The 12,939-nt window shown below is 37.0% G+C and overlaps 1 protein-coding gene across 2 annotated transcripts in view; it reads left to right on the top strand.

Annotated features, from left to right (window-relative positions):
* FGD6 (FYVE, RhoGEF and PH domain containing 6) overlaps window positions 1-12,939 on the top strand; it is a 101,367-nt gene that overhangs the window by 56,903 nt on the left and 31,525 nt on the right. For both annotated transcript variants that reach the window (XM_063074939.1, XM_063074940.1), the window contains exons 6-8: window positions 2,490-2,641; window positions 4,869-5,025; window positions 7,119-7,206. In XM_063074939.1, the coding sequence (XP_062931009.1) occupies window positions 2,490-2,641; window positions 4,869-5,025; window positions 7,119-7,206 (397 nt within the window). The remainder of the gene's footprint in view (window positions 1-2,489; window positions 2,642-4,868; window positions 5,026-7,118; window positions 7,207-12,939) is intronic.

Consider the following 12,939-nt stretch of genomic DNA (forward strand, 5'->3'; position numbering starts at 1 on the left):
CTACTGTCACTCTCATGGCTGAGGAAATACCTTCCAATTGGAAAACAAAAGTTATACTGCTGCCAAGAGACAAATATAGTCATCACTTATTCTACCAGAACAAAGGGTGGTGCCTATTGCTTTGCTGAGCAAGGAGCATTGGCATCTAAATTATATTAATCACTTAACTGGTAAAAAAAAAAAAAAGTAAATAAAAATGTAGAAGACATTTAACTGTTGTGTTTTGAATACATTTACAACTGAAGTTATTCATAATATGCAAATGTATTTTATAGCTTCATTAGATTCTAATCTGTATTCATTAGATTGCCTGACAATCTAATGACTTTCAAAAGTGTTAAGTAGCTCTATTTTCTCTTAGCAAATGTGAGTGCTGATTGAAGCAAGCTGTTGGGAGGTGGAATTTGGCCAATATCCTTTTGGTTTCTGGAGATGTTTCGTGTGGTTTTTTGGATTGGAGCTTATACAGGTTATAAACTCTTATTTTGTATTATACTAATTCATTGTACAAGTTAGCTCTTTAGATACTGGTATAAGCAGTTGGTTCCTTTTGGCTAAGTAACCTTTGCCCAGGTACAGCTAAGTGAAGAGTTTTTTTAAGCATTTATTAAGCATAAGGATTTGACTTATCTGAAATAGCCATACTTTAGAAAAGGAATCCTTTCATGTACTTTCAAATTTTATACGAGGATTTTTGTCCAGAGGAAGTTCAAGAAATACTCATGGTTAATATATATATGTTGAGGGCAGATGCTGAAGGGATCAAGGGATGAAACAGTATCTTTTTGTGTTTATTTGATTTGCCCACTCAATCCCCAAAGGGAAAGCAGTTGGAAATAAAGGTAAAGGAAGATAAGCCTAGTATAGAGTCATTTTACCTCAACCTTTACTTTAGGATTTTTAATAAAAACTACTGCTTCTAAGAAGGAACAAATCTTTGTTTTTGAGTCCTCAGGACTATGAAACAGATTCCACTATTGTTTTACTTATATCTTGAGGGGACATTGTAATCCAGGCAAATTTTTATCCCTACCTCACTCTTTTGAAGTCCTCTGGAGTGATGGTGTGTGGTAGTGTTGACCTATATTAAAACTTGGTACAAATAGCCTTATAGGGAACAGTAGATGAAAAATAATATGTGAAGAGAAAGTCCTATTTATTTGTGAGAAGTGTAAGTCCTGGTGAATTTATCGGGAGCGTAGCTAGAGGGGAGGGGGAATCTAAGATCCAGAGTTAAAATGTTTTCTAGATTCTCTGTGCCAAATGCATTGCAAAAAGCCTTATGTGTGTTGACCTAAAAGAAACTGAGGCCAAACATATAAAGCGTAGGATTTATTAAGTCAGTATGATGACTGCAATCAGGGAAAAACATAGGTCAGGTCTCTCTGAGAAATGTTCTCCAAAGAGGGCCAGTAGGGCTTAGCATTTTATAATCACAAGAAAAGAGAAGAATCTAGGGAGACAGAGTGAGAGAGAGCCCACCTAATCACTTCATCAGTTTTTCTATTGGTTGTACCTGACATATAGATTTGGGATTGTTACTAGGTTAAACCCTACATGCAGGATCTAAGGTAAGAGTTACAAGAAGCATTCTAGGTTATTTCATGACTTTCTGGTGCCATCACATCTGCATCTAAGGAAAAATGATCTTATAACGTTTTCTAGGACATGCAGACATGACTACTAACCTATCCCAGGTCCTCAAAGCACTGCATTTCATTTATTTTGGCAGCTGGTTGGTATGGGGATCTGAACCTGTGACCTTGGTATTACCAGCACTGTGCTTTCCCAAGTGAACTAACCAGCCAGCCCCACCAAGACACTACGGTTTAGCTGGCCTAGTCAGAGCAGATTTTTTTTATCATGTGTAATATCTAATTAAAGTCTCATAACTATTTCATAACCATTTAACAGGTGAGAAAAATGAAGCTAGCCCAAGGTAACAGTAAATCATGAGCAAGGACTTGGATCCAGAATTCTGATTATTGCACATTGCCTCCCTCCACGTCTCACTAGAATGTTCTAGTTGTTGAGAATGATTCCTGAAAGTGTTCAAAGGGACTCTTAAATCCAGAATAAAATTAGTTAAAATCTCCTAGGGACTTTTAAAATATACGGATTGTGTTCATATGATGGTATTGGCATAATTTTAAGGATTTTTTAGAGTTGCAAGTCAATTTCCAGACACTCACTTAGTATAATTGCTAAATTTGGAGATCACACTAAAAGGTTTAAGAGAAATATCATGCAGTCTGATTTAAAATCAAATTCGCTCTCCAGCCACTGTGGAATTTTTTTTTTTTTTTTTTTTTTTTCTATCTAGGTGAGTGGGGGAGGAGAAATTGAGTATTTTCAATTTGTAATTTTTCATGGGAAATACAGCTTTGCAGTTTTTATCATTTTAGGGAAGAGAGTGACTGGAGAAAAAGCTTTTTGTCAAGTGATATGTGTCCTCCATCTATTGTTTTCCCTTCTCTGGACTGTAATAGGATTTCCGGGATGCAGTAGCCCATGCTTCCAGGCAACTTGGGAAACCAGTAATTGAGGACCGGATCCTAAATCAGATCCTGTACTACCTGCCTCAGCTGTATGAGCTCAACCGGGATCTCCTGAAGGAACTAGAGGAACGAATGTTGAACTGGTAAAAACGGACTGAGATTTGGACTTTCCTAGAGTTTCCAATTTTATTTGTTTTTGAAATTTTTTTTGTTTGGTTTGGTTTTTTTTTGGTGCTGGCCAGTATGAGGATCCAAACCCTTGATCTTGGTGTTATAACACCACGCTCCAACTAACTGAGCTAACTGGCCAGCCTGAGTTTCTCATCTTAGATGAAGACAGAACAGCTCTGTGTGTTAGAGAGTTGTTGTTCCTTACATTGAGTTGTTCCCTTATATTGAATTTTCTTGGCAGTTACCTGTATATCGATTATTTTGGATGGCCAAAATTCACAACTTTGGCACACTGAGTTTAATACTATAATTTTTCAAATCCTTTGGTAATGCTGCCTCAGAAGCAAGAAGGGCCCATATTCAACCAATTTAACTCTCTATTGGTGAGCTTTAATAATCAAGATTTTGAGATTAAGGGAGGGTGGGTGATATATTCAAGATGGAAGTTTTTTAATGTTTTATCTATCTTCTAGAGCTCCAGGTCATAAAACTACTTTTGCATTTTTGAAAAGAGGCCATTCACTGTGATAATTGGCAGGTTGGTTGTTTTGGAAAGGCAAATTTACATATGCATGACATCATTATAGAAACTATACATTTCAGAACAGGAAAAGAATAGTTTGGAAGCTACTTCAGACTGGTGGAAGAAAGTAAGCAGAAGCGCTGGCGACATCTGTAGAAATACACAGACTGGTCTAGGAGGGACGGATTTGTTATTGAAGTACATGAGGATCACAGAATGATTAGAATAACAAAATAGTATCATCTACTTTCATGATCAAAATTTCTCTCTAAGCTTTCTTTGTATATAACCCAGAAAAATACCTCTCTGTTTTGGAAATATTTTGCCTCTGTAAGTTGGGAAAATATGCTAGACAAGCAATTAAAACTTAGTTGTAGTCTAAGTATAAACACAATTAAGGACTGAAGCATGACTAAATGGTAGTTTTTAAAAGTCCTGATAAAAATAAGATGTAATTACAAAAAATTCCTGTACATACTAAGTCATTTTTCTTCTAAAAAATTTATCTTGGCTTAAAAGGATATACATATATATGCAAGCAAGTGTTATAAAGAGACTTAAATGTATTTTTTTTTTGTCTAAAAGTTACCATGAGTTTAGATCTATAGATGTTCTGTGTTAAAATATTAAACATTCCTAAGAAATAAACTAAATAGATGAAAGGGACATCTAAAATTGTAATTATGGGAAAAGCTCCACTTACTACTGAAGTAAAATTCTTCTAATCCTTGGAGAAGATATTTTCTATTTATTAAAATAGTTATCTCTCAGGGATCTCTGAATCAAGACATATTCTTTGGTTTTAGCAGACTTTCTGAAATAACATTTTTCTATTGGCTTTTAATAAGAATTGATGAAAAATTTCATTTGCACCTTCAGTATGGTTTTGTCTGTCTACTGGGTACAAGTCCATGCTCTAAGTATGCAGAGGATATCACCGTGCACAAAATAGACAAGGCTCTTGCTTTCATAGAGCAGACATTTTAGAGGGGGAAGGAGGGAAGGACCAGATAAATAGACAAGAAAAATGTCAAAAGCAGTTTCTGATATGCAGAGACTTAAAATAGGATGCCATGCTAGGGAATGGAGATGGGGTGGCCAAGGAAGGCCCCCTAAGAAGGCAGAGCATTTAAACTATCATCTGAATGAAAAGAAGGAGCCAGCCGGGGTTCCATATTTCTAGACATGTGGAACCATTAGTAAAAGTCTGCAAAGTGGGAATGAACTCTATGTCCAAAGAATGTTAAGGACAGTGTGGCTGGAGAGTAGTAAGTAAGGGGGGAAAAGCATGACCCGGGTCAGAAAGTTAGGCAACAGCAGTCCCTGGGGGCTTTTTTATACCAAGATAAGGAATTTGTTTCTGCCCTAAGTTCAGCAGAAGGCCATTGCAAGTCATATGATAGGATATGCATTTTTTACTCTCTGGCTGTGCTGAAGAATGGGATGGAGGGGGCAAGAGAGGAAGCAGGGAGACCAGTCACAGGGCGGGCGGAGTCTAGGCAAGATGTGATGTGGCGGTGGAAATGGTGAATAGCAGGCACTCTGGGATGTGTCTGAAAAGAAGAGGAAAAATGATAAGCTGATGGCTTGGATGTGAGACTCTGGTCATCACGGGATGTGTTTTGGATACATTAATGACTCTTTTATATTTTTGTGTATCTCTTCTTCATCCATAGGACTGAACAACAAAGAATTGCTGATATCTTTGTAAAGAAGGGACCATATCTAAAAATGTATTCCACATACATCAAAGAATTTGATAAGAATTTAGCTTTGCTGGATGAGCAGTGCAAGAAAAACCCAGGTTTTGCTGCCGTCGTTAGGGAATTTGAGGTATTTGCAACCATCTAATGTTGAATGTCTCTTTTTCTTTCTGTTTTTGAAGCTTTAATAATTTGTAGCCTTTGAAAACAAACCTTGCAAACAAAAAAGTATTAAAATATAATTCCTTCTAAATCAAAGAAGCAATTGAACAAATTAATTGGTGAGAACTCAAACAGTATACAAAAATTAATTCTGAAAATCTTACTAAACACCAGAATATTTTGACTTGGAAAAATAATATTTTGGTAGCACTCTTTCTTTTTCTTTTTTTTTTTTTTTTTTGATTGTGGTAAATTACACATAATGTAAACACCATTTTGAACATTTTTAAGTGTATATAGTTCAGTAGTTTTCAATACATTGACATCGTTGTGCAACTGAATCTCCAGAACTCTTTTCATCTTGTGAAACTGAAACTCTATATCCATGAAACATTAATTCCCCATTCTCTTCTCCCCCAACCCCTGGCAATCTTCTACTTTCTGTCTCTGAATTTGATTACTCTGGGAAACATTTCTTATTTTTAACTTAAGCATTCCTTTTAATCTTCTAACCACTAATCTACGATGATGGATGGGGAATAGAATTTGTTTTCCTTTAGATAAATAAATAACAGTTTCAGTGTCAAAGCTAAGAAAACTTAATAACCTGTTTATAATATGAGTCAGCCTAGGCTTTATGTTTTGACTCAAACCTACAAGGCTGCAAGCTTATATTAGTTTTCAACTAAAATCTTCTTGTAGTCCACTCCACCAATTTGGGGTAAAATTTGGGTTACTATATTTTAGTATTTAGTTCTCTGTTTTGAAATTTGAAAGGCCAGTGAATTTCAGTCACACAAAACTAGAAATGAAAAGTTTAAAAAATATTATGGTATCGTGATTTCTAATTTGTGCAATAGACAAATAACTAAACTTTAAAATCATTTGTAATCTTCTTCTTCTTTTCTTCTCCTGTGGTATCTTTATGCTATCAGAAAACAAAATGTGATATAGTTATAGCAACTGGTGATTGACCTGAGTTTTGGTCAGTGTCCAGTGAGTTGTTCTGTTTTCTTGGCAACAAAAGAAGACGTAAGACTGGGAGAGTTAGCTGCCTTCATCAACAGTGCTTGTATGAATGATGCTTTCTTAACATGCATTATCTTTATAATTTCATAATTATTCTGTGTACCAGACAGTAAAGGTGCATGTTTAGGTAGAGGTAAAAGTCTGAGCAAATCTGAAAAAACTCTTACCAACCCACCTAGCTGTATAAGAAGCATAGGACATTTTATTTTGGCCCTCAGGATGAAGGGATATTTTTACTTGATCATTTTGATGCCACCTCACAATAAACTCGGGTTGGAGAGTGGGGATGAGGCTCAGGAATGGGCAGAGATGTCCATTGTACATACTATGGAAAAGAGCCTTAAAGGCAGAATCAAGTGTCTTCATGGTCAAGTCAAAAATGTGGTTCCACAATCAAATGTTCCTACATATACTCTATGATTTGTAGGCTGTCTTTTATAAGGTCATTCATCTGAAAAAGATTTTTATATCCTTCAGTCTTGTTAGAGAAGGGATGCTTAGCAAGGCTGCTTTTCGGGTTATCATTAATTTCTGCAATTCTCCCCACCACTGCCCTGTTGTTATTATGAGTATATTGCCTACAGGCTCTGATTATTATTTGATTTCAATTCCCCAGTAGTTTTATTACTGCTGCCTCATTTTGGGGACCATGCATTACCTTCTTGGTCCATTGACATTCATCTGTATTTATGAGTACATTGGCAAATGCTCCTCTAAGTGGGAGCTGCTGGGGAGGGCAGGCTCTAACTAGCCTAGAACACAGACTGACTTCCACGCTCTGCAAGAGGGCTGCAAACAAGTTTTCTGGAGGCACAAGAGACCTCTTTACAGGAGAAGGTGGGCTTGGTCATGGATCTGACTTTCTTTTAACTCTCAGCATAACAGTTGTGCCTTAAAGTAAAAGGGAGCTTCTCTATGAATTCCCTTCTAGAGTTGCTGGCTGTTTAAAGTTTCGCTTCCTGAGCACTTGAATCTGGGTCTCTTGCTTCTTAGAAAACACTAGTGTTTACTTTGGATGCCTTTTCCTTTCAGATGAGCCCACGCTGTGCTAACCTGGCCCTCAAACACTACCTCCTCAAGCCGGTTCAGAGGATCCCCCAGTACAGGCTGCTGCTGACAGGTGGGCTTCTTCAGCAGTTTACCAACCAACCAACCAACCAACTCTTGTTGCCTCTATGAAACTCTGCCTTTCCTAAAAATGCCTCTTTTTAAATCACTCCAGTAACCACTCTATCTAATATATGGATTTGTAAATTGCTTATATAGCTCACATGCACATTTCCTGAACTGAACAGCTTTCAGTTCTTTGATCATTCTTGTGTGCATGTTTGCCTCTGGGCGTTCATATGCATAATTCCTTACCATCCCAACCCCACATCCGTGCATCATTTTACCTGATTAATATTATTGATCCCAAGAAGGTATTTTCTTAACTACTCAAGAATGGGGCTTACAGGGTCATTCCCACATATTTGTTTTATTCATGTATTTAAAAAAAAATTTTTTTTCACTTACATATTTGTATAGCACTATTATAGCCTTAGCTCCTTACCTGAGAGGGTTGTTATGAGGATTAATCAATGAGCTAAACGTGGACAGTGCTTAGAATAGTGTTTTGGTCATAGCAAGTTCTAAATAAGTATTAGCTGCTATTAGTAGCAGTACTTGCGGTATCCTTATCATTATTATTATTTTTTCATGGTTATCGGTCCGTACTTCTACTAGAGTATAAACTTCAAGATTACAAAGCTATGTCTACCTAGTTTACCACTGTATTAATAGAAAAAAAAGGAAAGAAAGAAAAGAAAGAAGCTATTATCTGAGTGAAGGCATCTGCTGTTCTCAGGGCTTTGTACTTACTGGATTTTTTTTTATTGTCACATAGTTGATTATACATGTCTTTGGGGTACAGAGTTGAATATCAATACCTGTGTGAAATATGTGATGCTCAAATCAGGATAATTAATATATTCAGCATTTTACAATGTAATCATTTTTTATGTCCCTTTAGCAATTTCTCCCTTGTCCCACCCCCACCCCCTTCCCCTCCCCACCTCTGGTAACCTCTCACTGGCTCTTTAAATCCTTACCATAGCCATGCATATATCACAACATTATTTTCATAGATGAGATAACAGGCTTATAGAGATTAGGTGGCTTGGCATCACAAAAAAACTAGGTCCTCTGGAATATTTGCCAAAATGTATTAGATGTGCATGGCTTGATGTACATATATAATGTGCCTTAAAAATTGTATCGACATCAAGGGTTCGTATCCCCATACCAGCCAGCCACCAAAAAAAAAATGTGTTGAAATGGACAAGAACATTCAAATGCCACCACAACTCTAAAGTCAATCTGTTATAATTTTATGTAAATAGATTTTGAGACACTTGGTTTTTATTAATGTCCTTAATAAATGGTATGCATTCTTTTCTCATTAACTTAATCACTTTTTCTTAATCCAAGAGCTATATGGAGGTAGTGGGTGAATTCTGGAAAACCAGGATTTCCCTTTTTCCCTTTATGCAAAGGCTTCAGGCCTTTCAAGCTTGAGTAGTAAAAAACAGACAGCTGATGGGGGATGGCCTGCCTTTCAACCCCAGAACCTGGCTGCCCTAGGTGTGGCAAGTGTTTAATTTGAATTTCTAATTGTGAATTAGGCACTAGATTTCTCTCTGAAATGACACAAAGCAAACCAAATACTTTGAGGATATCCTGTTCATCTGTACTTACTTTTCTCTGCTTTTGGCAGCAATTTAGAATACACAGGACAAAAGGAAGTACTGATACACATGTTGTGTTTTTGCTAGATAAATTCAGTGCTCTGTCATAAACCAGCTATTGAATGGCTTAGGCAATTTCCACAGCTGTCAAATGAAGTACTGTTTTTAGTGGCAAAAGACAACCATGGTTTCAACTGTGAGAAGGATGGAGCAAGATTCTGACGTATTAATGTAAAAATATTTTTTCCCCAGACTGTGGCTGATCTAAGCAGGAAAAAAGCTACATATGTTTAATTTAGGTTTAATGCTGAGTTTTTGATTGAGAAATGGTGAAATGACAAAAGCAAGTTTTAAAAATTCTCTTTAACATAACTTGGTTGTTTAGCATGTGGTATTGCTAACACCAGGTGAAGGGTTCAGATCCCTGTACTAGGCAGTCACCAAAAAAAAAAAAATCCTCTTTAAGACTTAGCTTGTTTTATAATACTAATGTCACATGAGCTTGGAGTTATTTTTTTCAGCTAGGTCTTGTTTAATCTTAAATCAGATTCCCCTCTTTCTTAAATTGGAAAATCTTCATTATTTAAGTGACACACAATACCTTACACATAGTAGGCTTTCAATAATTGTGGATTCATTGAGGAGCAAAAGTGATAAATGGCTTGTTCAGGTCACAAAGTCAGGACTAAAATCCAAGAAAGAACGTAGACTTTGCAAAGAAATAACATAGACTTTGTATTCTTTGTCCTATGCCTTTTCTTCCAGTGATTTACACTCTTCCCTTCCTCCAAGCCTTACCTTGAAGTCCTCCATTCTCTTTGAAACTGTCTCTGATTACTCCATGTGACTTAGCAAATATTTATGCAATACCTTGTGAATTTGCTAATATTTGCATAATTTGTAATATTGATTCCTTAATTTGATGGTGAATTCCTTGAGTTCGTGGAGTGTCTTATATCTATCATTTACTACCCCCAAAATATCTGGGTCAGTTTTAGATACTTTTTGAAGCTGTTCAGGAAATAATTTTGTTTGTTTTTGAGCTATGTTTAAAACATCCAACTAGGCAAAACTGTTTTTAGCTCAAAGAACAACACTGAGACATAGAAATTTAGATATCTAAGGTACTTGGATATGTTGACTTCTAAAAAGGAAGCCACCTTTGAAAAGGTGAAGTGTCCTGCCCAAGGCTACACAAATAGTATTAGTTGAAGCATCTTTGGTTGTATAATCCTAAGGATATATGGGGGTCAATACTGATGGTTTATTTGATATTTTTATTTAAAATTCTGATTTTTTTAATACTAATTTTTGTGAAGTTCTGATTATTCCCTATTTTGTAAGATATTTCTACAGATGCTATCAAAGTGTCCCTGTCTATGCACTTAGATTTTTAGAAGTTGGATTCTTAAGTCTTAAGTTTACATCTATTCAAACATGTTAATAACTGGGTCCTGTCAAGGAACAAAATTAACATCAGATTTAAAGTTGTCAGCTGGCTTTGTTGCAGTTCTAGAATCAGGCAATACTTCATTCCATGAAATAGAGTAAGGGTTCCAATGAACTGAGCAAAAGAGGTTGGCTTTGTAGAAAGAAAAAGGGCTACAAAAGCAGAAACAAGAAAAAATGGATTGGTCATTTCAAAGTTACTTTCCTTGTAAGGGGGAATCAGGGGTACAGAACAATGGAAAAATAACTGGTTAACATCAGGTTACTTCAGGGTATCTTTTATGTGTAAAGATTAAAGCAGAGGAAACTTCATTATCATGCCAATTGAAGATTTTAAGTGGCCTGTTTGGGAACTTGGCTGTTCTCTCTCTCTCTTGATTTCTGGGAAGGTCAGATGACAGCTTAGTTTGGGTTTGGTGACATGGAATTTAGCAGGGGTGACTGTTTTGATTTTTAGTCTGGTCTAGTATAGGAGCTTAGTCCAAAACAATGGCCTCCTGTAATTTTTATTTAACAGTCCCCAACTTTGGATAAACAAAGCTCAAATGATTGAATCCTGCCAACAACCTCATAAGATAAGTACTTTTATTTCCATTTTGGAATTTGGAGTAATTCCAAATGCACAGAATATACAGGAGTAGAAAGGGGGAGTGAGATTTTATTTAGGCAACTCCTGATGATTTTGATTTATTAATGAGTTTTAGGCAGAGAAGGGAAAATATTCCTACTTGACTCAGTGACTCACTTCCCACCTTGGTGCCTTGGAAGGGGAAGATTAAGAAATGCATAGATGAAGTGCAGATAAGATAGAGTTGTTTCTTTTGGAATTCTTTTAGAGAAAGGTAAGTGGAAATCCCCAGATAGAGCAGTCTTGCTATTCAAACAGCCATCCTATTGTCTTGCCGTGTTTATTCTCTGGAGGTAATTTGGGTTTCTGTATTCTACTTAGGCTATCTCTTCCTTCATTGTAGTAAAAAACTTCCAACTAAATTCCTGTAGTATTTTTTGAAGGTCAACTCAAAATAGATCTAAGAGAATGCATGTAGTTATGTAATGAAATGTTTAAGGGGGAAAAAAGTGAGTGATTTACTTAAGTCTAAAAGCTTGTAAATTTTACTTTTGTATTGGCTACTCAAAGCCAGTGCATCAAGCCAAATCTTTAAATCTGTTTGGGGCTCAGATCCTTTTTGAAGTTGGGAGGAATGAGAATCATGAAGCAGCCTTGAGGAGGAAAACAGACAGACAGTGCTACATGAGCAGCATTCATTTCTTACCATTGCTTATTTCCTCATCTCTTCAGGGTAGGGACTGTCTTTATTATCCTGGCCTAGTGTCTGGCATGATTCTGGCACAGGTCAGAGACTCAGTTAACCAAGAGGCTTAGGGAAATGAAAAGTTGTTTCTTTTTCTGCGGCTGAGAATCCCTATACAGTAGCACTGCTCAATGTTGCATGGATGGGGCCGGCCCCGTGGCTCATTCGGGAAAGTGCGGTGCTGATAACACCAAGGCCACGGGTTCGGATCCTATATAGGAATGGCCGGTTCACTCACTGGCTGAGCGGGGTGCTGGCAACACCAAGCCAAAGGTTAAGATCCCCTTACCGGTCATCATTTAAAAAAAAAAAAAAAATGTTGCATGGATGAATGGATCAATAGATAACACTGAAGAGAGAAAGTATTCTTCTAGTCATCCAGGCACAAAATTGGGGAGAGGACTGAAATCCTTCCCTTTCCTCTTCTTTCCTCCCCGGTAGGATCTGCCAACAAATTTCCCTCCACCTCTGGTTCCTGTTCTTCCCATTTCCCTATTATGCTCCAGGCTAGGTCTTTCTAAACTCAAGCCAAATCGTGGCAATGTCTTCCTTACTGGTCGTGCCACCTCTCATCAGAGATTCTTATCAGAGTTCCCCATGTGGTCTAGCACATTATCGCCTAATTTCTCTTCCAAGGATACACTTGCATTCTGCTTGTCTGAAAAACTGAAAACTTATTTATCCATAGTATAAAGACCACAGTTTATAACCCAATTACCCAAACCTTATTTTCCTTCACTCCAGCAGCAGTAGGTTTCTCACTGTATCCTGAAACCTGTTCTTCATAGCCAGATTCTCTCCTCCATTAATCACTCACTCAACATATATGTATATGGGCCGACCCTGAGCTGGACACCCGTATACACTGGCAAAAACACAGCGCTGGCCCCTGCCTCTTCTTGGGAGCAGCCCCCAACCACTCAGGTTCCCACTGAGCTCTTCCTCTTCTCAATTCCTAAAAATTGTATTGATTTTGCCACCTGTTTTGTGACTGAATCTTTTAGTTGTAAACTTATTGCATGGGTCTATCTCACATCTTCTCAACCAGATCATAAACCTATTAAATGCAGAGGCGGACTTTAATGCAAGTAACAGTCACAACAGATATTCATTCATTTTAAGGAAGCATTCTGCTGATTTGTTTTTTTTGTAAGGGTCACTTTTTTCTTTGAAGGGATCTTTTATGTGTATAAAACATATAAGTATTACAAAAAAGCAAAGGCCTTGTCCTTATTCTACCATCCGCACATGACAATCATAGACCCTTATAGATTTTTTTTGTCTCTACCTGTGTTGTATGTTATATAATATTTTTTCAATAAAAGGGCTTTCATTTGTGGGAAGTTATTGCATTGGGGTTGAAAC

This window comes from Cynocephalus volans, chromosome 12, assembly GCF_027409185.1.
Source record: "Cynocephalus volans isolate mCynVol1 chromosome 12, mCynVol1.pri, whole genome shotgun sequence".
In the NCBI taxonomy this organism is placed as follows: domain Eukaryota; kingdom Metazoa; phylum Chordata; class Mammalia; order Dermoptera; family Cynocephalidae; genus Cynocephalus; species Cynocephalus volans.